Source organism: Cibotium barometz, chromosome 39 (assembly GCF_041138505.1).
Source record: "Cibotium barometz isolate CiBa-2024 chromosome 39, ASM4113850v1, whole genome shotgun sequence".
NCBI lineage: Eukaryota > Viridiplantae > Streptophyta > Polypodiopsida > Cyatheales > Cibotiaceae > Cibotium > Cibotium barometz.
Genome location: NC_141084.1, coordinates 24,500,675 through 24,527,002, shown reverse-complemented (window position 1 = coordinate 24,527,002; position 26,328 = coordinate 24,500,675). Strand labels below are relative to the sequence as shown.

Genomic DNA, 26,328 nt, shown 5'->3' with positions numbered 1-26,328 from the left:
TTGAATATATATATATATATATATATACATATGTATATATATATATATATATATGTATATGTATATGTATGATACATACATACATATATATGTATATATACATATATGTATATATATATGTATACACATATGTATATATATATGTATATATGTATATATATATGTATATATGTATATATATATGTATATATGTATATACATATGTGTGTATACACACATATGTATATGTACATATATACATATACATGTGTGTGTGTGTGTGTTTTTACATATACATATATATAAATATCGATGATTGCAAGATCAAGATGTCTATTTTTGGTTACTTGGGCACCTTCTAAAAACGAGGATTGTCCTACCGTTAGTGGCCAATCTCTCCTAGCTAGCAAGGAATTTTATTCGAAGGCCTTCTAATGAAACTTCACATGCGCTCGTAATGAATTAATACGTTCAAATATTAGATAATTGCAAGTCCTCATTTCCATGTGTAAAGAGTGAGCGTATATGTGCAAATTAGAAAGAAGTACACGAAGAGACTTTTGCTCGCTAAAGCTCACGCTCCCCCCTGCTCGAGCTGCTACTGCGCGCCCTCCCCCCTTCCCGCCCACGCGTCTGCCCCCCCTCCCCCCCCCCCGCCTGCCCTCATGCAAGCTTCCCCCCCCCTTCTCCGCCTGGCTTTCTTGCGCGCCCCAGCGCACCCGCCCCCTGCTCCTCTCCTTCGCGCCCCCCTCCCTTCATCAGCGCCCCGCCCCCCCTCCGCCAGCCGCCGTCGCCCTCTCTCCCCCCCCACCCCCCCCTTTTTTCACGCTGCTTCCCCCCCCCCCCCCCCCCGGGGTTCTTTTTTGTCTTCGCCGCCTTACCCCCCCCCTCCCCCTTTTTTCTGTTTTTTCGTCTCGTGGGGTTTTTTGCCTTCCGCCTTCCCCCTCCGCCCTTTGTGTGCAGCTCGGTTCTTGTAGGACTCTCCACATTCGCTCCGCCGACATAGCTTCAGACTCTGATGGAGGCTCCTCCTGCCCCACCTCAGAGGGACTCTCTCGCAGCCCCCTCGCCCGCCCCTGAGGATACCACCATCAGGCTCTCTCTTTCACCAGAAGAGGAAGCGAGCCTCGCCGCAAAGGTGGAACGCCTCCAGGCACACTCCACCATCTGCCGTATAGTCGGCACTCGCCCCAGCAGAGGGGAGATCCGGGATCTTCTCCAGGCCCACCTTCTTGCAGATGTGGGCAAGATCCTGGACGTTCAGCTACTGGGCCGTGGACACCACCAGATCGAGTTCGAGACAGCTCAGAGCGTGGCCAAGGTCCTGGCCATTAGGTCCCCTTGACATCAGGGGCGCTCGGGCATTCTTGAGACCTTGGCAGCATGGCTTTGACCCAGCAGCAGCGGCCGAGCAGGGAGAGCGCCTTTTCCATGTTACAGTTTGCTTCCCTGGGCTCCGCCGTGAGTACCTTCTGCTCCTTTCTAGGCTAGGAGCATTGGTGGGTTCGGTGCTTGAGGCTGGCCCCACAGCAGCTTCAGTGGTGGCCAGAGCAGCTGGACTACCTTCGGTCAGAGTTTTGGTTCCTGACATCTCCTCCCTTCCGAAGGTCCTTCAGCTACCTAGGAGAAGGGGGGGATGGATTGATCAGAGAGTGAAGTTTTCGGGGCTCCCGAACCAGTGCTTTATCTGCAGGCGGCTCGGCAGGCAGCCTCCGGGACACCTGCTCAGCCCACAGAGACCTCGGAGTGGCAGCCTGGACAGGGGCGCCGTCAAGGGAGACAGCCCCAACAGCACGCCCAGAGACCGATGTAGCAGCAGCCACAGTCTCAGCATCATTGGGTTCTCGTGAGGAACAGCTTTGCTCCCCTACAGGAAGAGACCCCAGTGCCGACTGAGGACGAGGAGATGCCAGCACCCCCTCCTTCTTCCCCACCCCCCCCCTCCCTCGTCCCCCCCTCCCGCCTCGCGTCCACCTTCGCCTCCTCCCGTCCCCGCTCCGATTTTGGCAGCGGCTCCTTCTCCACCCCCTTCTCCCCCCCCCTCCTCCGTTGCGTCCTCCCTCCATTGTCACACCAGAATGCTCCTTGCCAAAGGGATGAAGGGAGAGCTTTTTATGCCTTGATGGAGCCCCCCCCCCCCCCCCCCCCGCTCGACTTAGCTCCCCGGGAGGCCCTGGCAGTTCCCTGGCGCTCTCCTGTAGTCCGGCGGACACAGAGCACTGACCTTGCTCGAGCACCGCAGAGGAGACTTACCATGCCGATACGGGCTTCACGGATATCCTCTATCCGCAGTCGGCTGAGTCACCTCGACACTAGACAGCGCTCGGAGGCTTTTGATTATTCTTGCACACGGCTTTTTGGAGCGGAGGGCCCCCATGAGCCAGCACCCATCAGAGTTCATGTAGTGATACCTCCGGCCCGAGGGGAGGAGGCACTTGATTCAACGGTGGCCTTCTCATTCCCTCTCTGTGGCCCTAGCCACCGGGAGTGGACGATGGATCTCGCTCTTAGCACTTTGAAGACTCAGGCAGTTGAGTTTTCGCACCATGTGAGCGATCTGGAGGTGACAGATGTGATAGGCCAACTATGGGAGTTGGCTCATTTTTTCCTTGATCCCGAGAGAGTGGATGCCTCCGGGATTCGACATCTAGTGGTTCGCATAGTGGCAGACTTAGCACGCGACCCTGGATATGTATGCATACACGAGGTTGCTCTGTCTGAGCGGGAGGCAGTGGGCTGAGTGAAGAGAATTTTATACAAGAAGAAAGGCTTGACACATTGTGGTGGATGCTCCTGTGTGTGGAGACAAGCTGCAAGATATCAACCATGGCCAACATAGTCACAAACTGTCATGAAGAATCAAGACTATATCAACATCTTATCATCGGATTTCTCGTCCGCCGGCTGGACACCGGAGAAGGATCTACGATGGGAGCTCCTCAACAGCCTCACCATATGGTTCACCTAGAGAGCCCGGTGTTTCACGGCCTTTGAGGGGAGACTGGAGCCACCAGCAGAAACTGTTCGGGGGATTTGGCAGGAGTTGATCCACACTCTGCGAGGACAGTATGACCGCATCCACCAGGGTGACTCGGATGAGGCGATCTTGCGGCGTCAGGCCTTCCATACCACTTGGCGCAGCGGCCCCTTCTATACCCTACACGCGGGTTCCCCCCGCTGGCACTACAAGCCACCTGTTTGGCTTTTCCCCCCTCCTATTGTATGATATAGCCCCTCAGTCTTTATACTGATATTTGTATTTTTCTGCACCTAGGGAGAGTCTCTCTAGCTGCCTTGCTTGGATCTCTGCTTTGTTTTCTTATGAGCAAGAGAGGATCTTTTGTAGCCCTACGGGCGTTTTTATATATCTAATGAAAGGATCTTTTCTCGGAAAAAAGAAAAAAGAGTGAGCGTATATACCTCTTGTCCTCGAATTCCTGCCTTCAAAATGCTAATAACTTTTGTATCTCAACTCTAATGAACGAACCACTTTAAACGTCACAAATTCACATAAACTTAATTTATTGAGTATTTTTTGAGGCATTTTTGTATTTTCTATAAATATTTCAATGCCTTACAAGTGTTTAAAAATACATTATTTTTTGTACACTCTAGTTAAAATGCTCATTTTTATGGACCAAGTGACTGGAAGGTAGGGGAAGGTTTACTAGTAGTATTTGGGACGGAGTCAAATTACAAATTTAATGACCTTTAGGCACAAGATCAACTAGTGACTGATGGTGGCAGGCACAAGTACAAGGAATTTAACATAGTAGGCTAAACTTTGCAAGCGTTGTCCTTGCAATCTTGTTTCTCTTTTGAATCAACGTCCAACTCCAACATTTATGTCAAGATGGAAATGGGTTGGTAAGCAAGTTACCTTACAAGAATTCTCTAGTTCCATATGTACTTGGCAACACTATAGTTTTGGATTTCATAGTAGTAATCCAATGGTGGGGTTTCATTCTAGTCAACTAAGGGCTAAGAAACTTATGTGAATGAAATTAGAATTCAAGGTTAAGCTTACAGCTAATTGATTGTCCACTTATGGGATTCATGAGGATATGAATCCTGTAAGATTCCTCCCCAGCCTTCGAGGTATACAGGAGTAAGAATCTCCCTTTCTGATCTTATAATTATTCCCTCTCTAAAATAAAAGAAAGTTTCTGTTAAAAAAAGGAAGACCCTTTTCCTAGAATACTTCTCAGGAGTCCCACATGTTTTCAGGATTTAGAACAATGAGTTCAGAAGTGAGAATCGGTGTTTTGGATATCAAGGTTTTGGTTTTCATTCGAGTACGGCTCAAAAGAAGTTCTTTATCTCTTGGGGAGTATAAGAAGTTATCCCCCAGATATTGTGACCCTTATATCTGAATTCAATATGAAAGTAGGTGACTTAGCCTACAAGCTTCTTTTATCTCCTCATCTCAAAATTCTTAATGCCTTCTATAGAAAAATGTGTCAAACACAAATCATGGAAAGACGGTAAAACTTCAGTGGCAAGTTACCGTTGGCTTCTAGGTTACGCTAGCTCCTTCCTTTATATAAGTCATAACTTTTACTTGTCGCTCACAGTAATCTTACTCCCATCAATCTCCTTTCTTTCTTAATCTCCTTCATGGCTTGGCAACAGGAATTAGTTTTATCCATGATGATTTCTCACCTTCAAGACGCAAGAGAGTCTGTGAAGAAAGATTTTATAGAACAGTATGAGCGCTCACTTTTCCCTCACTTGGGAACTTCTGTAGCGCAGACCAAATGGCGGACCTATCAAGACATAACTAGGGTAACACCCTGGGGTCAGCAGCACTTTCGTAATAATGTCCGCTTGGCCATGGTTATTGAAGCCTTGGGTTTGGGTCCCCGATACTACTGCGTCATGAGATCAAGGCATCTTGGGTTTTCTGAGCGGGTCTTCTTACTGGCGTGTTTTCTTCCTCATGAGAAGATATGCCTTTACCCCGTTTTTGGCTTGCCTCTCAAAGGTCCTTTTGTTAGATCACCTCATACCACTGAGATAGGTGCGGCAATAACCAGCAGAATCATTCCCATAGATGAGTTACCCTATACTTGTGCAGCTTGTGAGGACTGCTTTTGTGACCATATGATGGACGGGCTTATGGAAGTGTAAAGAGTTCTTCTATCTTTACTGTATAAGTTCCGAGAATGAATAAAGTTTAAATCTTGTTCTTATTTTGAATCTTGCTCTCTTTAAGACTTTTCTTGGTGGTTAATCTTGATTAAAATTTTTCTCTAAGTCTCATATTCGTGCATCTTGCGAATTTAGAGGACATCTCGCGTTTTTTAAGTGGGGTAGAATGTAAGATTCCTCCCCCAACCCCCTTTTTGATGTCTAGTATCTTCCCCTGTAATCAATCCCTCTTCAGAAATATAAAGACCTTGTTTCTAACTGTTTTAACCTAGAGAGAGAAAATATTTTAGAGAGAGAATATTCAGATTTTGAATATTTTTGGATAGAAAAATATCTCATATAATTAAGATGAATTCCCCTGAAACAGAAATTCAAAAAGAATTTTCAAATGTGCAATTGGAATTAATTGGAAATAGGTATAAAGAACCTTAGTCTAAGGGTCTAGATTTTCAGAAATCTTTAGACTATGGTCCAATTAAGGTTCCTATGGGCCAATAGCATCAATACATGTGTAGGGAGGAGATAAATCCAATTTGTAAAAAGAAGATACCCAAAAATGAGTAAATACTCACATAAGGTGAAGAGTTGAAAATGTACAAGGTTTATTAGTAAAAAACTATGAGCAATATTAAAAATATGAGATATTTTGGGTATCCAAAAATGAGTAAATGCTCACATAAGATAAAGAGTTGAAAATGTACAAGGTTTATTAGTTTAAAAAAACACATATGTAAGGAAGGGGAGTTCTTTAAAGGAGGTGCATATTTCACATAAGATGAAGAGTTGAAAATGTACAAGGTTTATTAGTTTAAAAAAAACTATGACACATATGTAAGGAAGAGGAGTTCTTTAAAGGAGGTGCATATTTCACATAAGATGAAGAGTTGAAAATGTACAAGGTTTATTAGTAAAAAAAACTATGAGCAATATTAAAAATATGAGATATTTTGGGTATCTAAAAATGAGTAAATGCTCACATAAGGTGAAGAGTTGAAAATGTACAAGGTTTATTAGTTAAAGAAAACACATATGTAAGGAAGGGGAGTTCTTTAAAGGAGGTGCATATTTCACATAAGATGAAGAGTTGAAAATGTACAAGGTTTATTAGCAAAAAAAAACTATGACACATATGTAAGGAAGAGGAGTTCTTTAAAGGAGGTGCATATTTCACATGCTTGAATGAGTTTTAAACTCATAAAAATTGAGATATTTCATCTCTCCTCTCTCCTCATTCAAGTCTAGTTCCAAAAAGTTAGATTAACTGACCTAAAAATGGTCAAAAAGTGACCTGACTGACTTGGAAAATTCTAGAATCAGTTTGTTTGGTTAGGAGCTCAAATTTTCCTATAAATAGAAGCCTCCCCTTGTTGAAAAAAATATAATGTCTTATGCATTGTTACTCTACTCTACCTAAGCCAAGAACTGTGAATTCTTTAATAATTCACTAGTTTTTGATACTTCTCTCTTTCTTCAATCCTCATTGGTGGCTCCATCAACATACTAAACCAATTGATTGGTTGGGGACCTCTACCGTGAACAAAGAATCAAGCAAATTATAAGATAAGTATAGTGAATTATGATCTTTTCTATAATTTCTCAATGATTCTCTCTTCTCAACCCCTCTCAAGCTTGAGAAGCTTAATTGGTATGGTTTTTGAAATGCTATTGAAGTTAATTAATTAATGATAGTAAAGAATTACATAAAATTCTATTTATATTTAATTCTAATGGTTTTTCTCTCTTTCTCACTTAAGAAATGGTCATACTCATGACCCTCTTCAATCCAAATGAAGCTTTTCATAAGGCTTTTCCTTAATACAAGATTAAGCTATGCTTGAGGACAAATTAATAGCTTTTTTCTATGCTTTTAGTTTATGTATATTGATGATTCAATCCATTATAGATTGATGATCCAATTAGAGACCATTCTAATTATTTTCTTAATGATCCAATGAGAGACCATTATGGATTGATGATCCAATTAGAGACCATTCTAATTACTTTCTTAATGATCCAATTAGAGACCATTATGGATTGATGATCCAATTAGAGACCATTCTAATTATTTCTTTAATAATGAGCCTTATCCCTTAGAAAAAAATTGAGATTTATCAGTCATAGTAACGGAGCTATGGCAAAATTTTTATAGAAATTACGCATAAAATAATTTCATTCAAAGCATAAAAAGAGGACTTCCTACCATATTCTAGGAACTATCATCCTAGATTAATTAAAAGAATATTATTATGCATGGAGATATGGATGTTTGCATGTAGATGTAGAGGTATGGATGTGAGTGTGAATGTGGAGGTGGATGTATGCATGGAGATGTGGATGTATGCATGTAGAAATAGATGTGTAGATGAGGATGTAAATGGAGATGTGGATGGATGCATGTAGAAGTAGATGTATAGATGTAGATGTGAATGGAGATGTGGATGTATACATGTAGATGTAGATGTGGATGTGGAGGTGGATGGATGCATGTAGATGTAGGTGTATAGATGTAGATGTGGATGTGGAGGTGGATGGATGCATGTAGATGTAGGTGTATAGATGTAGATGTGGATGTGGAGGTGGATGGATGCATGTAGAAGTAGATGTATAGATGTAGATGTGAATGGAGATGTGGATGTATACATGTAGATGTAGATGTATAGATGTAGATGTGAATGTGGAGGTGGATGGATGCATGTAGATGTAGATGTAAAGATGTAGATGTGAATGGAGATGTGGATGTATGCATGTAGATGTAGGTGTATAGATGTAGATGTGGATGTAGAGGGGGATGTATGCATGTAGATGTAGATGTATAGATGTGGATGTGAATGTGGAGGTGGATGTATGCATGTAGATGTAGATGTATGGAGGTGAATGTGAATGTGGATGTGGATGTATGCATAGAGATGTGGATGTATGCATGTAGATGTGAATGTACGCATATAGATGTGGATGTATGGATGTGAATGTGCATGTAGATGTGGATGTATGGATGTGGATGCATGAATGTGCATGTAGATGTGAATGTGAAAATAGATGTATGGATGTAGATGTGGATGTATGGATGTGAATGTGGATGTGGATGTAGATATATGTATGGATGTGAATATATGATATGTGATGTGAAGGAATCTGAAGTGATGAGATGAAAAATGATGTGATGGGATGAGTACACATATAACTGGAATGTGGAATAAGCAATGTGGATTGATGAGGGATAATGTGAAAAAATGAGAGTTAATATAGAAACTGTATTTTGTGACTGTTTGTAAATGCTGTTTGTAAATGACTGTTTTATGTCAAGATTGCTGGGAAAGCATTGTGACCATCTTGTGATTAAGGTCGTGGAGACCTAACTGAAAAAGTTGCAACTGCTGAGACGGAGAGTCAATGAAGGACGTCTCGCGTAGCAAGGTCGGCCGAGGTCTTGACCAGAGGTCTTGACCAGTCTCGGTGCGATTAAAATGGTGAGCTTCCGGTACGGTGGATGAGGGGCCAAGGAAGCGGCCTATGAGTGAAGCGCTAGGTCACCTGCGACGAAGGATCCTAGAGGGTGCTGACCATACGGTGCTGGGACTCTGGGTCGCCTAGGATACCCACGCGTGCGTCGAGGAAGATATTGGAACAGAGTTGGAGTTGTTTTCTGAAATCGGGCATGGATCTGGTTGATTGACCTTACTGGTCTTCAATGGATGAGTCCATGGCTCTTTATATGGATCTGTTGGTTGATCTTGCTTATCTTCAACGAGAGTCCATCTTGATAAGTGATTATATTGCCGAGTATTATGGGCTAGGGATTAGGAAACGGCCCCTGGTGAGTGGACAAGTGGTGAGCGTCCTAGTTGCCAATGATGCCATAGATACTCTGATGAAGGAATGATGGAAGAATTAAGAATCAACTGGATAAACTGGAAGATGGTGATCAGTGATACTATGGTTTTATTAAAGGATTGTTTTAAACTAGTTGAATCTGTGAAAAGGCAATTTCATATTGGGTGTGTGAGTGGTGTGACTAGTTTTATTTTGCATGAACATCCGGCTAGGGAACCTTGGAACTCTTTTCCTTGGTACCCGGGACAAAACCTAACCAAATTATTAATTGGATCCCATCACTACAGTGGTTGGGCGGTTGGCTAACCCATGGGATCGGATGGGGTTAGGCTGGACTGATGGATCCGTAAATCGAGACTCAAACTTTTGTTTTTACGATAGATAAAATAAATCCCAGATAGTAACTGTTCTATGGATAGGAATCAACGGCTGTGCCTCTTGAATGGGAAAAAAAGCGTTGATCCCAATGATCCAAGTGCAAGTTTCTTCCTTGATCTGACCAAGTATCTTATAGATGCAATTGGATCAGCTCGATCAGAAATGATCTTGACTACGTTAGAGTAAAAAGTTATCTTGGTGGAATCGCTCGTGCTTTCCGGTAAAGGAAGTTTTTCCGGGTTCGGTTTTGGAACAATCGACGGATTAGTCTCTTATCCGGATATCCGTGGGTGAGGCCCCGAATGTGGGACCCCTGTCCCGCGCAAGAAGTGCTACTTCCGCTGCCAGTATCCTGAATCCGTTGCTCGGTGGGAACAGGGATCTTACAAATCCAATTGGAGAGAGAATGTTAAACCCTGAACTAGACTGAGACCAACGTCAATCGCCAGTGACCTAAGGTTAGGGAGATGGACTGACCTAGATCAGGCATGCTAAGGGAAGGATTAAAAGCTAGCTTAAGGGACTTTGGGTAGGAGGCTAGGGCTAGCAAGAATAAGGTTTGGGTTGGCCTTGGGCCATGATAAAAGCATAGTCACTAAAAAGGGCAAATAGCCTAAGTATAGGACTGAGTGCTAACAATAACCAACGCTGGTCTATAAAAGTATACATGGGACTCGATCTTTAATTATGAAGGAAACCACAAACAGAGATGTATACCAAAAGCATGAATCCTCGGGGTCAAGAGTAGCTTCGCACAACACCAAAGCCTACCACTGCGGCACAACTTACTAAGAAAAATCAGCTGAAATCTATCAGTCATCATTATGAGGATTAACTCTGGAAGGGTTCCAAGTATGTGTGATTCTAATTTGGGTCTCATGAATAGCACTCACATCTCCTCTAGATCTCCACTCACAAATCTCCGCTTCTATGACATAGAACATCTAGGTGTTATTCCCTTACTCGTGCACACATGCCAACTCCTCAATCCATCTCTTTTCTATTACCCCTTACTCATGCACACATTTGAGGTCCTCTAGTGGCGTGCTGTGTGTACAAAAGCATGAATCTCATCAACATGCAAGATTTGTGTAGTTTGTTTACAAGCTTTTAAGTCTACTTTGTAGTGTGTAGATGTCCTTTTTTTTTGGTGGATGGGGCATGCGCGTGAGACGTGAATGGGCATGATGGATGCATTTTAATGGACTGTCATTGTAAACTCTTGTGAACCATCCATTTAAAATGTACTACATGCTATGACATCCTGACTAGTGTCAATAGTGCACGGTTGTATCAGGGCTTCATCCTTGCATACAGTATCTCTTCAACAAGCTGAAGAGCTGATGCTGAAAGCGGTAGGCTAGGAAAAAAAATATTTTGCTCTTGTTTGGCATCATTTTTAGTCATGGCAAAGCTCACCCAATTTTATGCCGTCCCTCCGACTCCTGAGACTGCCACCCAAAGCGGCTAGTAGCCACCATCCTCTTGTCTCTCTCTAATCCAACTTCCTCCCATTGCTCCAACACCTTAGACAATACTGCCCAAAGCAGCAAGTGGCTGCCGGCACCCATCATGAGAAACAATCCGATCTTTCCATTATCAACTTGCATCCGTAATATAGGACTCAACCTTTTTCTGTCCATCTTTCCTCCATCAACTTTCTAACCCTTGCCCTTTCCTCCCATCTGCCCGCTTCAGCATAGATATTGATAGCAGCACAAAGGCAGCAGTATTTTGCGGTTTCAGCTTAAGAAGGCACTCTGCAGCGTGCTTTGCTAATGTAACCTCGCCAAAAGTTCGGCAAGCTGCGAGTACAGCAGTCCATATTTCCTCACCACATGGACAATCAGATTCGTGTATGAATTCAATGGCTTGCTCCAGGCGCCCGGCCCGGGTTAGCATATCGACCATGCATGCATAATGCTCTGCTGTTGGTGTGAGGCCATGATTTTGGCTCATAGTTTTGAAAAAATGGAGGCCTTCATTTACCAACCCTGCATGGCTGCATGCTGATAAAACACCGACAAATGTTATGTGGTCCAGCTCCATCCCATTATATTGCATCTGTTTTACAAGCCGAAGAGCTTCCACAGCACTCCCATGAAGTGCAAATCCAGACACCATGGCTGACCACGAGATGAGGTCTCGGTCATGCATGTTGCCGAAGATCTGGTGAGCAAAATCCATGCTCCCACATTTGGCATACATGTCGATAAGTGTGTTTTCCAAGAATGTCCATGGCTTGAATCCACGTTTGATCATGCAAGCATGGACTTGTTTGCCTAGTTCAAGGGCAGCAAGATTAGCACATGCTCTCATGGCACTTACATATGCTACGTCGTCTGGCCTCACATTCTCTCTGCATTTGCCAAAAGTGTCTTAGTGCTTCTTCTGAGAACCCGTGCTGCGTACATGCCGCAATCATGGAGGTCCATGAGATCACATTGGGCTGAGACATTTCTGAAAAGACGCTGGCTGCATTCTTGAAACTGCCACAGTTGGCATACATGTCAATAAGGGCATTTTCTACAGCAACAGATGGCTTGGTTGTCCTTTTGTTAACATGACAATGAATAAACTTCCCTTGTTTCAAAGCTCCTATAGCTGTGCATGCTTTGAAGACACTTATAAAAGTGACCTCGTCTGGCTCCAAACCCTCCTGCTGGAGCTGTAGAAACAATACTAATGCTGCCTTTCCATGCCCATGCTGTGCATAGCCCGATATCATAGAATTCCATGTCACCACATCTTGATCCGGCATCTTGTCAAACACCCAGCGGGCCAACTCTACATTCCCACATCTAGCATACATGTCAATGAGGGTACTCCTCATAAAACTGTCAGACTCCAGTCTGAATCGGACAATACACATGTGTAACTGTTTGCCTTGCTCGAGCGTAGCACATGCTTTGATGATGGCCAGAAACGTATACTTATTCGGCTTAACAACTTCTTCTGATACCATCCTCCAAAACAATGTCAGCGCCTCCTTCGCAGATCCAAGCTTGGTGTACCCTCCAATCATCAGAGTCCAAGTAAACACATTCCACTCAAACATACCCTCGAACACAGAGCCAGCCTCCACCACATCACCACACTTGATGTACATGGTGATGAGTATGTTTCCTAGACTGATGTCAAGTGTGAGTTGATTTTTTCTTATGTACGCATGGATGTGCTTTCCCTCGGAGAAGGCTTTGAAGTAAATGCACTCCTGCAATAGGCATACATATGTGCCTTGAGATGCATGAATGTCATATTTGTTCAAATGGTTCAACAAGCCGATTGCGTCCTTCAGCCGTGCGTGCTTACTCAGCTCTTTGAGATGCCCATCAATGCCACCATGGCTAGATGTACTAAAACTACAATTTCTGCACAAGCATTCAAATGTCCTTTTTTTAAAATGGCAAACAGATAAAAATATATCAACTCAAAAACAAAAGCCCTTGGGACAGAGACATATGCATACATTGATTCATACAAGAAGCCAGAAAGATTAATTAAAAAAACCCTTTTACTTAATCAAGAAATTAAGGATCTCTGCCTAGCTATCAGACCGAGCCCTTACCTGAAACGAGGCAGAATACTGTAACGGTGTGGCTGTCGTCTGAAAGGAGATGCATGTGGGATCATCATCCATGTTGAATATATATATATATATATATATATATATATATATATATGTGTGTGTGTGTGTGTGTGTATGTATGTATGTATGTATGTATGTATGATACATACATATATATGTATATATGTACATATATATGTATATGTACATATATGTGTACATATATATGTATATGTACATATATACATATACATGTGTGTGTGTGTGTGTTTTTACATATACATATATATAAATATCGATGATTGCAAGATCAAGATGTCTATTTTTGGTTACTTGGGCACCTTCTAAAAACGAGGATTGTCCTACCGTTAGTGGCCAATCTCTCCTAGCTAGCAAGGAATTTTATTCGAAGGCCTTCTAATGAAACTTCACGTGCGCTTGTAATGAATTAATACGTTCGAATATTAGATAATTGCAAGTCCTCATTTCCATGTGTAAAGAGTGAGCGTATATGTGCAAATTAGAAAGAAGTACACGAAGAGACTTTTGCTCGCTGAAGCTCACCCTCCCCCCCTGCTTGCGCTGAAGCTCACTCTCCCCCCCGTGCTCGCGCTGCTACCTGCGCGCCCTCCCCCCTTCCCGCCCACGCGTCTGCTCCCCCCCCCCCCCCCCCCCCCCCCCCCGCGCCTGCCCTCACGCAAGCTTCCCCCCCCTTCTCCGCGTGGCTTTCTTGCGCGCCCCAGCGCGCCCGCCCCCTGCTCCTCTCCTTCGCGCCCCCCCTCCCTTCATCAGCACCCCGCCCCCCCTCCGCCAGCCGTCGCCCTCTCTCCCCCCCCACCCCCCCCTTTTTTTACGCTGCTCCCGCCCCCCCCTGGTTTTTTTTTTTGTCTTCACCACCTTATCCCCCCCTCCCCCTTTTTCTGTTTTTTCGTCCCCTGGGGTTTTTTGCCTTCCGCCTTCCCCCTCCGCCCTTCGGTTCTTGCAGCACTCTCTGCATTCGCTCCGCCTTCGACATAGCTTCAGACTCTGATGGAGGCTCCTCCCGCCCCACCTCAGAGGGACTCTCCCGCAACCCCTCGCCCGCCCCTGAGGATACCCCCATCAGGCTTTCTCTTTCGCGAGAAGAGGAAGCGAGCTTCGCCGCAAAGGTGGAACGCCTCCAGGCACACTCCACCATTTGCTGTATAGTCGGCACTCGCCGCAGCAAAGGGGAGATCCGGGATCTTCTCCAGGCCCGCCTTCTTGCAGATGTGGGCAAGATCCTGGACGTTCAGCTACTGGGCCGTGGACACTACCAGATCGAGTTCGAGACAGCTCAGAGCGTGGCCAAGGTCCTAGCCATGAGTCCCCATGACATCAGGGGCGCTCGGGCATTCTTCAGACCTTGGCAGCATGGCTTTGACCCAGCAGCGGCCGAGCAGGGAGAGCGCCTTTTCCATGTTACAGTTTGCTTCCCTGGGCTCCGCCGTGAGTACCTTCCGCTCCTTTCTAGGCTAGGAGCATTGGTGGGTTCGGTGCTTGAGGCTCGCCCCACAGCAGCTTCAGTGGTGGCCAGAGCAGCTGGACTACCTTCGGTCAGAGTTTTGGTTCGTGACATCTCCTCCCTTCCGAAGGTCATTCAGCTACCTAGGATAGGGGGGGGATGGATTGATCAGAGAGTGGAGTTTTCGGGGCTCCCGAACCAGTGCTTTATCTGCAAGCACGCCGGCCACCTGCCCTCGCAGGAGACCCCGACCTTCACCGTAGCAGCAGGCCCCCGATGGCCCGCCCACAGATGCGGCTCGGCAGGCAGCCTCCGGGACACCTGCTCAGCCCACAGAGACCTCGGAGTGGCAGCCTGGACAGGGGCGCCGTCGAGGGAGACAGTCCCAGTAGCACGCCCAGAGACCAATGCAGCAGTAGCCACAGTCTCAGCATCACTGGGTTCCCGTGAGGAACAGCTTTGCTCCCCTACAGGAAGAGACCCCAGCGCCGACTGAGGACCAGGAGATGCCAGCACCCCCTCCTTCACGTCCACCTTCGCCTCCTCCCGTCCCCCCCTCCCGCCTCGCGTCCACCTTCGCCTCCTCCCGTCCCTGGTCCGGTTTTGGCAGCGGCTCCTTCTCCCCCCCCTCCTTCCCCCCCCCGCTCGCCTCAGCTCCCCCGGAGGCCCTGGCAATTCCCTGACGCTCTCCTGAGCACCGACCTTGCTCAAGCACCGCAGAGAAGACTTACCATGCCGATTCGAGCTTCACGGATATCCTCTATCCGCAGTCGGCTGAGTCGCCTCGACACTAGACAGCGCTCGGAGGCTTTTTATTATTCCTTCACACGGCTTTTTGGAGCAGAGGGCCCCCATGAGACAGCACCCATCAGAGTTCATGTAGTGATACCTCCGGCCCGAGGGGAGGAGGCACTTGATTCAGCAGTGGCCTTCTCATTTCCTCTCTGTGGCCCTAGCGACCGAGAGTGGACGATGGATCTCTCTCTTAGCACTTTGAAGACTCAGGCAGTTGAGTTTTCGCACCATGTGAGCGATCTGGAGGTGACATATGTGATAGGCCGACTATGGGAGTTGGCTCATTTTTTCCTTGATCCCGAGAGTGTGGATGCCTCCGGGATTCAAAATCTAGTGGTTCGCATAGTGGCAGACTTAGGACGCGACCCTGGATATGTATGCATACACGAGGTTGCTCTGTCTGAGCGGGAGGCAGTCGCCATGGGACACAGCCACTGGCGCCTGATCCGAGATTCTTGCAGCACACCGGGTGGGCAGATTCGTAGCCGCTCGGATGGGGACTATTCTCCATTCAAGCCGCTTGCGAAGGCCCGCCGTATGGCTGAGACAGCATCCATCTCAGCAGGTCATCCATGAGGATCATCTCATGGATTGTACAGGGCCTTGGCGGCGCACACTATATACGTTACCGTGGTTGCTTGAGGCAGGAGCTTCAGAGATGCCTGGTTGGGGGCAGTATTGATATTTTGATGATGCAGGAGCACCATTTGGGTGAGAGCAGGATCCAGAGATACGGTTCGGAGATGCCTGGTAGATGGGACACCTTTTGGTCTGCAGGGTTTGGCCCCTTGGGTGGGCAGGGAGAAGTATGTATGGTCATTGCGGATGTATGGCGCCAAGCCATTGTGGATCGCGGGATCATTGTGCCTGGTAGAGCACAGTATGTCATTCTGAGGATGCATGATGAGCTTTTTGGCGTGCTCAATGTCTATGCGCCCAACCATGCTAGTGCCAGAGCAGAGTTCTGGACCCAGGTTACGGATGCATTGCCGAGGCCGCACATTGGTGTGTCGGGGGAGACTTCAACATGCTTGAGGACCCGGCCGATAGGGTGGGAGGCAATCATGTCACAGTGCACGGCACGGAGCTTGCAGCTTGGGAGCGATTTTGCATGACACTGAGGATCACTGATGCATGGCAGCATGAGGCTTTCTCTCGATCTCAGGACAGTCTTAGTTTCTCTCGGTCGGATCGCCGGCAAGGAGGGACTAATCTATCACGGATTGATCGCTTCTATGTGGGCGACAGGTTAGGGGAGCGAGGGGGCTCTGTTGGCATTCTCGCTGGCACCTCTTTTTCAGACCATGCGCCAGTTATTTTGACACTTGAGGAGAGGACACGGGAGACCAGCTTGCAGTTGAGGATCCCAGAGAGGATACTTACAGATCCTAGTCTCGCTGAGGACATTGAGAGGATATGGCATGATAGCCAGAGCTCTGACCAAGATGCAGCAGGCCAGTGTGCCCAGGGACTCATCGAGCTCAGCTCTCTTTTGCACGCTGCAGCCTTGACACGGCTGGGAGAGACGCGAGCGGGAGCGGCGGTTGAGACGTAGCCTTGCTTCGCTTCAGCGCCTTCAGGAGCAGCAGCCTACATGTGAGTGGGTGGCGTCCCAGCTGAGCCAGGCACGCCAGGAGGTTAGAGAGGCAGAGGAGCAGAGACATGAGTTTTACTATCGTCGCCAGGCCTCTCAGTGGACGCAGCTTGGTGATAGAGTGACTGGGGAGTTTTTTGAGATTACTGGACCTCGCCATGCTCCAGCAGGAGTCTGCCAGCTCAAGAGGCAGGACGGATCGGTAGCCACTGAGCCCGGGGAGATCAGAGCCATTGCCACTGAGTTCTATAGAGACCTGCTTTCAGCAAAGCCAGCCACTGAGGCTCGGGATGCTTGCAGACAGACTGTGTGGGCCCATGTGTAGAGGAGGGTCACAGATCGTATGCGTACAATTCAGGGTGAGCCTCTTTCAGAGGTTGAGCTTGCTGAGGCCTTGAGAGTCCTTCCGCGCCACAGTTGCCTTGGGGAGGACGGAGTGACGCCTGCCTTTTCTATGCGATATTGGGACCTTTTGGGGCCAGGCCTCCGCAGGGGCTTTCAGTATGTTTTGGACAATTGGGTGATGCCACAGAGCTTTTCAGAGGGCTTGATCTTTCTTATCCCCAAGGGGGAGGGAGTATCAGATGATATTCAGCATTGGAGACCTATTACGATCCTCAATACTGTCTACAAGGTCTTAGCAAAGGCCTTGAGTTTGAGGATCCAGCCCTTCCTGGGGGAATTGATTCATGCTACCCAGACAGGATTCGTCAAGGAGCGTAGTATCCTTGACAACATTTTCACCTTCTGGGAGGCGACGGCCCGAGCTAGATTTCTCGGTGAGGACCTGGTCGTGATGCTTCTCGATTTTGAGAAGGCATACATTGAGTCGATTGGAGTTTCTTAGAGGGCACGATGCTTCGCCTGGGCTTTGAGCCAGTTTGGATTCGAGGAGTGGCAGCTCTATACTCCACAGCTCGTAGCCAGGTGCTGATGGCAGGAGGACGGAGGCCGAGTTTTGAGTTGACCAGATCAGTCCGTCAAGGGTGTCCTCTCACCCCGTTTCTTTTTCTCTTCTTGCTGAGGCTATGAGCATGTATCTGACGGCAGCGGAGGTTGGTTTGAGAGGACTCCAGCTCCCAATCCGGGGGGAGGACCTGCTCGATGCTGAGTTTGCTGATGACACGGGTTTATTTTTGCATGGCCAGGAGGCCAATCTTCAGAGGGCAGAGCAGTCGCTTCAGGTTTTTAGTGCAGCTTCGGGAGCATTGATCAATTGGTGCAAGACAGTGGCCTTTTGGATCAGTAGCGCTCCCACTCCGGAGCCCAGACCCGGGTTTTCGATGGATTCCTCCTGGCACAGCAGCGCGGTATTTGGGATGCCAGATTGGACTAGATTTGTCACTTGAGCAGCAGATTGCCCCGCTTCTTCTGAGCATTCGGAGGAAGCTTTTGTATTGGAGTACAGCTCGGCTATCCTTGGCTGGGAGGGTGGTGGTGGCGAATCAGGTGCTTTTAGCGACCATGTGGTACATCATGTCTTGCTGGATCTTCTCGAGCTCTTGCATCAGCCAGGTACAGGGGCTGATCAGGAACTTTCTTTCGTCTGGGCGGGACGGTCAGTCAGCCCGGGCTAAGGTCGCTTGGGTAGTTATTACACTTCCGCTGGCCCAGGGGGGCTTGGGCATTATAGATCCAGTTGATCAGAGTAGAGCCTTATTGGGGAAGCTTATTGTTCGGGGGCTGCTTCCAGGCGCTGAGCCTTGGAAAGAGCTTCTTTTGCAGCGGCTGCAGGCTCGGGCTCCTCCAGCAGGGGGCACTTGGGCACCGGAGATACGATGGATCTTCATAGAGATGAGGAGGACAGGCCTCAGTAGAGGACGGGAGGACAGATTTGCCTTGAGCATCCTGCGAGCTTGGGAGTTGCCGAGACCGGGACTCTCTCAGAGACCTTCTTGTGATGATGAGCGGGCCAGACAGCCGCTCATCTGGAGCCCAGCGGTTCGCACAGAGCAGGGTCATATGCTGGGTTCTCGGCCTCGTCTAGCCTGGGGACCATTGGCGGCAGGCCCAGCACGTAGTTTTGGAGACTGGCAGGCCTTCTACAGTCTCCCAGAGGAGATCTAGGTGGGGAGGCTGAGTCACTTCAGAGGGGGGCTGATTATGAGGGATGACATTCAGGAGGCACTCACAGAGGAGTGGTTCACGCCTCTCGAGCCAGTGGCCCCACGGTGGATGGGAGCCTTTACACAGTTGGAGATCTTGATTGCTGTCAGAGCTTGCACTGAGGATGGTAGATGCCTCTACTATGAGATCCAGGATGAGGCCAGACTTCAGAGAGTGGAGGTGGAGTCGCCTTTGGTTGCAGAGTGCATTTTTCAGAGGATACAGGTAGTGGCCGCCGCTTCTCGGAAGTGGCATATTGACCCAGACCCTGCAGATGTGGACTCTGATTGGCGCATATGGGCTTATGCAGCGCGCCCCTTGCCCCGGCTCCAGTGGGACCCTGGCGAGTACGAGTGGCATGATCCTTATGCATCCCCCGAGGCCACAGAGATCACCTTTTTCCAGTATACTGTTCGGTTGGGGCGACATATTTTGACGGCGAGGAGATTGGTCTCTCCAGCTGCATCGGACCATTGGCGGCTACAGGGACTCTCACAGGAGTTCCTGGAGGAGTTTTGGACCAGGCTCTGGGCTAGTCGACAGGCACGCAGGATCTCAACCTTCCAGTGGCCACAGGGGCTCTGCAGTTGACACCTGGCTTGTCTACAGCAGTCTTCCAGCGGCCTGCGGCCGATGCGGCCACCCTATGGAGACACAGAGACATTGCCTATGGGACTGTCCTCAGGCGCAGCAGATTTGGCTGCGGATGCTGCACATTCTGGCCTCGAGGGTATGTATACGTGGGGTGCCACTGCTTGGTCGACTTCGTCAGGGCCTGCTCTGGGCTATGAGACGAAGCAGGACAGCCAGGCCATCAGATTAATTAGGAGCCAGCCTCGCCTGGTTCCTTCACCGGATTTCTCGTCCGCCGCCGGATGGACACCGGAGAGGGATCTACGATGGGAGCTCCTCAACAGCCTCACCATATGGTTCACCTAGAGAGCCCGGTGTTTCACGGCCTTTGAGGGGAGACTGGAGCCACCAGCAGAGACTGTTCGGGGGATTTGGCAGGAGTTGATCCACACTCTGCGAGGACAGTCTGACCGCATCCAGGGTGACTCGGATGAGGCGATCTTGCGGCGCCAGGCCTTCCACACCACTTGGCGCAGCGGCCCCTTCTATACCCTACACGCGGGTTCCCCCGCTGGCACTACAAGCCACCTGTTTGGCTTTTCCCCCCTCCTATTGTATGATATAGCCCCTCAGTCTTTATACTGATATTTGTATTTTTCTGCACCTAGGGAGAGTCTCTCTAGCTGCCTTGCTTGGATCTCTGCTTTGTTTTCTTATGAGCAGGAGGGGATCTTTTGTAGCCCTACGGGCGTTTTTATATATCTAATGAAAGGATCTTTTCTCGTAAAAAAGAAAAAAGAGTGAGCGTAAATACCTCTTGTCCTCGAATTCCTGCCTTCAAAATGCTAATAACTTTTGTATCTCAACTCCAATGAACTTTCCACTTTAAACGTCACAAATTCACATAAACTTAATTTATTGAGTATTTTTTGAGGCATTTTTGTATTTTCTATAAATATTTCAATGCCTTACAAGTGTTTAAAAATACATTATTTTTTGTACACTCTAGTTAAAATGCTCATTTTTATGGACCAAGTGACTGGAAGGTAGGGGAAGGTTTACTAGTAGTATTTGGGACGGAGTCAAATTACAAATTTAATGACCTTTAGGCACAAGATCAACTAGTGACTGATGGTGGCAGGCACAAGTACAAGGAATTTAACATAGTAGGCTAAACTTTGCAAGGGTTCCTAGTATGTGTGATTCTAATTTGGGTCTCATGAATAGCACTCACATCTCCTCTAGATCTCCACTCACAAATCTCCGCTTCTATGACATAGAACATCTAGGTGTTATTCCCTTACTCGTGCACACATGCCAGCTCCTCAATCCATCTCTTTTCTATTACCCCTTACTCATGCACACATTTGAGGTCCTCTAGTGGCGCGCTGTGTGTACAAAAGCATGAACCTCATCAACATGCAAGATTTGTGTAGTTTGCCTTACAAGCTTTTAAGTCTACTTTGTAGTGTGTAGATGTCCTCTTTTTTGGTGGATGGGGCATGCGCGTGAGACGTGAATGGGCATGATGGATGCATTTTAATGGACTGTCATTGTAAACTCTTGTGAACCATCCATTTAAAATGTACTACATGCATGACATCCTGACTAGTGTCAATAGTGCACGGTTGTATCAGGGCTTCATCCTTGCATACAGTATCTCTTCAACAAGCTGAAGAGCTGATGCTGAAAGCGGTAGGCTAGGAAAAAAAATATTTTGCTCTTGTTTGGCATCATTTTTAGTCATGGCAAAGCTCACCCAATTTTATGCCGTCCCTCCAACTCCTGAGACTGCCACCCAAAGCGGCTAGTAGCCACCATCCTCTTGTCTCTCTCTAATCCAACTTCCTCCCATTGCTCCAACACCTTAGACAATACTGCCCAAAGCAGCAAGTGGCTGCCGGCACCCATCATGAGAAACAATCCGATCTTTCCATTATCAACTTGCATCCGTAATATAGGACTCAACCTTTTTCTGTCCATCTTTCCTCCATCAACTTTCTAACCCTTGCCCTTTCCTCCCATCTGCCCGCTTCAGCATAGATATTAGATAGCAGCACAAAGGCAGCAGTATTTTGCGGTTTCAGCTTAAGAAGGCACTCTGCAGCGTGCTTTGCTAATGTGACCTCGCCAAAAGTTCGGCAAGCTGCGAGTACAGCAGTCCATATTTCCTCACCACATGGACAATCAGATTCGTGTATGAATTCAATGGCTTGCTCCAGGCGCCCGGCCCGGGTTAGCATATCGACCATGCATGCATAATGCTCTGCTGTTGGTGTGAGGCCATGATTTTGGCTCATAGTTTTGAAAAAATGGAGGCCTTCATTTACCAACCCTGCATGGCTGCATGCTGATAAAACACCGACAAATGTTATGTGGTCCAGCTCCATCCCATTATATTGCATCTGTTTTACAAGCCGAAGAGCTTCCACAGCACTCCCATGAAGTGCAAATCCAGACACCATGGCTGACCATGAGATGAGGTCTCGGTCATGCATGTTGCCGAAGATCTGGTGAGCAAAATCCATGCTCCCACATTTGGCATACATGTCGATAAGTGTGTTTTCCAAGAATGTCCATGGCTTGAATCCACGTTTGATCATGCAAGCATGGACTTGTTTGCCTAGTTCAAGGGCAGCAAGATTAGCACATGCTCTCATGGCACTTACATATGCTATGTCGTCTGGCCTCACATTCTCTCTCTGCATTTGCCAAAAGTGTCTTAGTGCTTCTTCTGAGAACCCATGCTGCGTACATGCCGCAATCATGGAGGTCCATGAGATCACATTGGGCTGAGACATTTCTGAAAAGACGCTGGCTGCATTCTTGAAACTGCCACACTTGGCATACATGTCAATAAGGGCATTTTCTACAGCAACAGATGGCTTGGTTGTCCTTTTGTTAACATGACAATGAATAAACTTCCCTTGTTTCAAAGCTCCTATAGCTGTGCATGCTTTGAAGACACTTATAAAAGTGACCTCGTCTGGCTCCAAACCCTCCTGCTGGAGCTGTAGAAACAATACTAATGCTGCCTTTCCATGCCCATGCTGTGCATAGCCCGATATCATAGAATTCCATGTCACCACATCTTGATCCGGCATCTTGTCAAACACCCAGCGGGCCAACTCTACATTCCCACATCTAGCATACATGTCAATGAGGGTGCTCCTCATAAAACTGTCAGACTCCAGTCTGAATCGGACAATACACATGTGTAACTGTTTGCCTTGCTCGAGCCTAGCACATGCTTTGATGATGGCCAGAAACGTATACTTATTCGGCTTAACAACTTCTTCTGATACCATCCTCCAAAACAATGTCAGCGCCTCCTTCGCATATCCAAGCTTGGTGTACCCTCCAATCATCAGAGTCCAAGTGAACACATTCCTCTCAAACATACCCTCGAACACAAAGCCAGCCTCCACCACATCACCACACTTGATGTACATGGTGATGAGTATGTTTCCTAGACTGATGTCAAGTGTGAGTTGATTTTTTCTTATGTTCGCATGGATGTGCTTTCCCTCGGAGAAGGCTTTGAAGTAAATGCACTCCTGCAATAGGCATACATATGTGCCTTGAGATGCATGAATGTCATATTTGTTCAAATGGTTCAACAAGCCGATTGCGTCCTTCAGCCGCGCGTGCTTACTCAGCTCTTTGAGATGCCCATCAATGCCACCATGGCTAGATGTACTAAAACTACAATTTCTGCACAAGCATTCAAATGTCCTTTTTTTTAAATGGCAAACAGATAAATATATCAACTCAAAAACAAAAGCCCTTGGGACAGAGACATATGCATACATTGATTCAGACAAGAAACCAGAAAGATTAATTAAAAAAACCCTTTTACTTAATCAAGAAATTAAGGATCTCTGCCAGCTATCAGACCGAGCCCTTACCTGAAACGAGGCAGAATACTGTAACGGTGTGGCTGTCTTCTGAAAGGAGATGCATGTGGGATCATCATCCATGTTGAATATATATATATATATATATATGTATATGTATATGTATATATATATATGTATATGTATATGTATATGTATATATATATGTATATGTATATGTATATATATATGTATATGTATATGTATATGTATATGTATATGTATATATATATGTATATGTATATGTATATATATATATATATGTATATGTATATGTATATATCTATATATATATGTATATGTATATATATATGTATATGTATATGTATATATATATATGTATATGTATATGTATATATCTATATGTATATGTATATGTATATATCTATATGTATATGTATATATATATGTATATGTATATATATATGTATATGTATATGTATATATGTATATATATATGTATATGTATATATATATATGTATATGTATATATGTATATGTATATGTGTATATATATATATATATATGTATATATATGTATATATATATATATATATATATATATATGATACATACATACATATATATGTATATATACATATATATGTATATATATATGTATATATATATATATATATATGTATACACACATATGTATATGTACATATATACATATACATGTGTGTGTGTGTGTGTTTTTACATATACATATATATAAATATCGATGATTGCAAGATCAAGATGTCTATTTTTGGTTACTTGGGCAGCTTCTAAAAACGAGGGTTGTCCTACCGTTAGTGGCCAATCTCTCCTAGCTAGCAAGGAATTTTATTTGAAGGCCTTCTAATGAAACTTCACATGCGCTCGTAATGAATTAATATGTTCGAATATTAGATAATTGCAAGTCCTCATTTCCATGTGTAAAGAGTGACCTATCCATAGGCTTAGATTGATGCCTGGATTGATAAGGATGCTCAGGCACATGTGTTTATCATCTTCAACATTAACTTTGTTGTTCTCGTCAATTTCGTGACAATGATGGTGAGACTGTAGGAGAATTATGGAATGCCATTCAAAGGAGGTTTCATAGAGAGAACTTTACTCAGAAGATCGCTTTGAAGATTCGTCTTACCAACCTGAAGATCTTCAATACTGCCAACATCATGGATTCCATCACGAAGTTTGTTACCATCCAAAAGCGAAGTTTGTTACCATCCAAAAGCAATTGTTCTCTTTGGGGAACAAGGCTACTGATGAAGACTTCGTTCATTAGCTCCTCGCCAAATTGCTCGAAACTTTCTCATCTTTCTGTGATACTATTTCACTTCTTCCCTCTACACCTGACATGCATACTGTTGTTGGCATGCTTCAAGATAGAGCTACAAGGAAGAAAACAAGACAAGGTGCTTCCAAGATCCTTCTTTAGGTCAAGGGCAAAGGCAAATGGCAGTCTAAGCGTTCCACTAGCAAAAAAGTTGACTCTAAACCTGCTCTAAACCTGCTAACAATCCTATTCTTATTTGCCATTATTATGATCTCAAAGGTCACATTCAGTTTAACTATCACAAGAGGTGGTTCTACAAAGAAGCCCACCAATCAAACCTCTCTGTCTATCAACCAATCCTAGAGATCCTCTTCCACCAATGAGACTATCTTCATCGGCATTGAGGAGCTTCTCGTGGACTCACCTGTTCATTCCACCTCATGTCTTACGGATTGGGTAGTTGACAATGGGTGCACTACTCACATGATTCATGATAGGTCCATTCTACATCATAAATTTTGGCTAGCTCTTTGAAGGTGTCCATTGACAATGCTTCCAACCTTGAGGCCTCTTGTGTGGGTAGTAACGTGTGACTCAACTCTTCTCCTAGCTAGCCTTCTACCATCCGAGATGTGCTTTATGTTCCCAAGCTCTCTAGCAATTTGCTCTTAGTCTTTCGGATTGCAAAGAAAGGCTAAGGTGGGTGCTTCGATAGTTTAATTCTTGAGGTCATTGACACAAGCACCTTGTAAATTGTTGCCATAGGTGTATAGGAAAGGAAGTCTTTACGGGTTGAAGGACTTTGGTGGCTCTTTGAATAAGTCACAGTCTCGTTTGCCACACAAATTCTTCAAAGCTATCATGCCTTGGTAGCTTAGTTGGATACAACATTGTGGCATGCTCTCTACGGGCACTTGAACTATGCTTCTCTTTAGTAGAGATGGTCAAGGGTCTTTCGTTAGCTAAAACCCTCCCACTCCACTCAGGGAAAGGCTACTCATCAAGCTTCTCATATCCTGGAGCTTATACATATGGACTTGTGCGATCCCATGCAGACTACTACCCAAGGTGGTGCCATGTACTATTGCTCGTTTCTCACGTAAAGTTTGGGTGTATCTCTTGGTGGAAAAATCTTAGGCTTTCTCCCATGCTTTTAAGAGTGGGTGACTCTGGTCGAGAATGCGACCACACAAAAGATTTGACAAGTTCATTTAGACAATGGAGGAGAATTCATCTCCAAAGCCTTCCACAACTTTTGTTCCTAGAAAGGTATTGGTTCATCAGTTCTCCACACTTTGGACTCCACAACAAAATGGTGTGGAAAAATAAGACTATTCAGGAGATGGCCCTTAACATGCTTTCTTCTATCAACCTTCCATCCTCTTTCTAGGGAGAACCATCAACCATCCTCCCATATAAAGGCGGTTACTAATATGACACCAAAGGAGGATTTTACACAATAGAAACCTTCAATTTCACATCTCAGGGTTTTTGGCTGTGATGCATATGCTAATATCCCTCATTCTGCCACGTCCAAATTTGATCCCAAATCCAAAAAGTGCAAATATAGCTCTCAATCCGAAGCTTACAGATGATGGGATCTGGAAAAGAAGTCCTTAGTGATTTCCCACAATGTTCACTTTATTAAACCCTCATCCGATGATTTCCCAGTCTCACCTTGAGCTTACCATAGAGGTTTCTCATCCTCCT

At 45.9% G+C, this 26,328-nt stretch overlaps 1 protein-coding gene and 1 pseudogene across 3 annotated transcripts in view; both read right to left on the bottom strand.

Moving 5' to 3' along the window:
- Nucleotides 1–10,529: 10,529 nt before the first annotated feature.
- On the bottom strand, nucleotides 10,530–12,980 carry LOC147615907 (pentatricopeptide repeat-containing protein At3g53360, mitochondrial-like; annotated as a pseudogene). Its single transcript, XR_015262655.1, has 2 exons — nucleotides 12,908–12,980; nucleotides 10,530–12,710 (listed from the first exon to the last, which is right to left on the bottom strand). The product of XR_015262655.1 is annotated as a pentatricopeptide repeat-containing protein At3g53360, mitochondrial-like (transcript).
- Nucleotides 12,981–21,014: 8,034 nt separating this feature from the next.
- LOC147615906 (pentatricopeptide repeat-containing protein At2g13600-like) overlaps nucleotides 21,015–26,328 on the bottom strand; it is a 15,054-nt gene continuing 9,740 nt past the window's right edge. Inside the window, exons 1-2 of one of the 2 annotated variants that reach the window (XM_086778545.1) lie at nucleotides 23,367–23,439; nucleotides 21,015–23,172 (exon numbers count right to left, since the gene is read on the bottom strand). In XM_086778545.1, coding sequence (XP_086634671.1) covers nucleotides 21,423–23,172; nucleotides 23,367–23,434 — 1,818 coding nt within the window. In that variant the 5' untranslated portion in view covers nucleotides 23,435–23,439 and the 3' untranslated portion in view covers nucleotides 21,015–21,422. Of the gene's footprint in view, nucleotides 23,173–23,366; nucleotides 23,440–26,328 lie in introns of those variants that run through there. The other variant, XM_086778544.1, reaches the window with a different exon arrangement.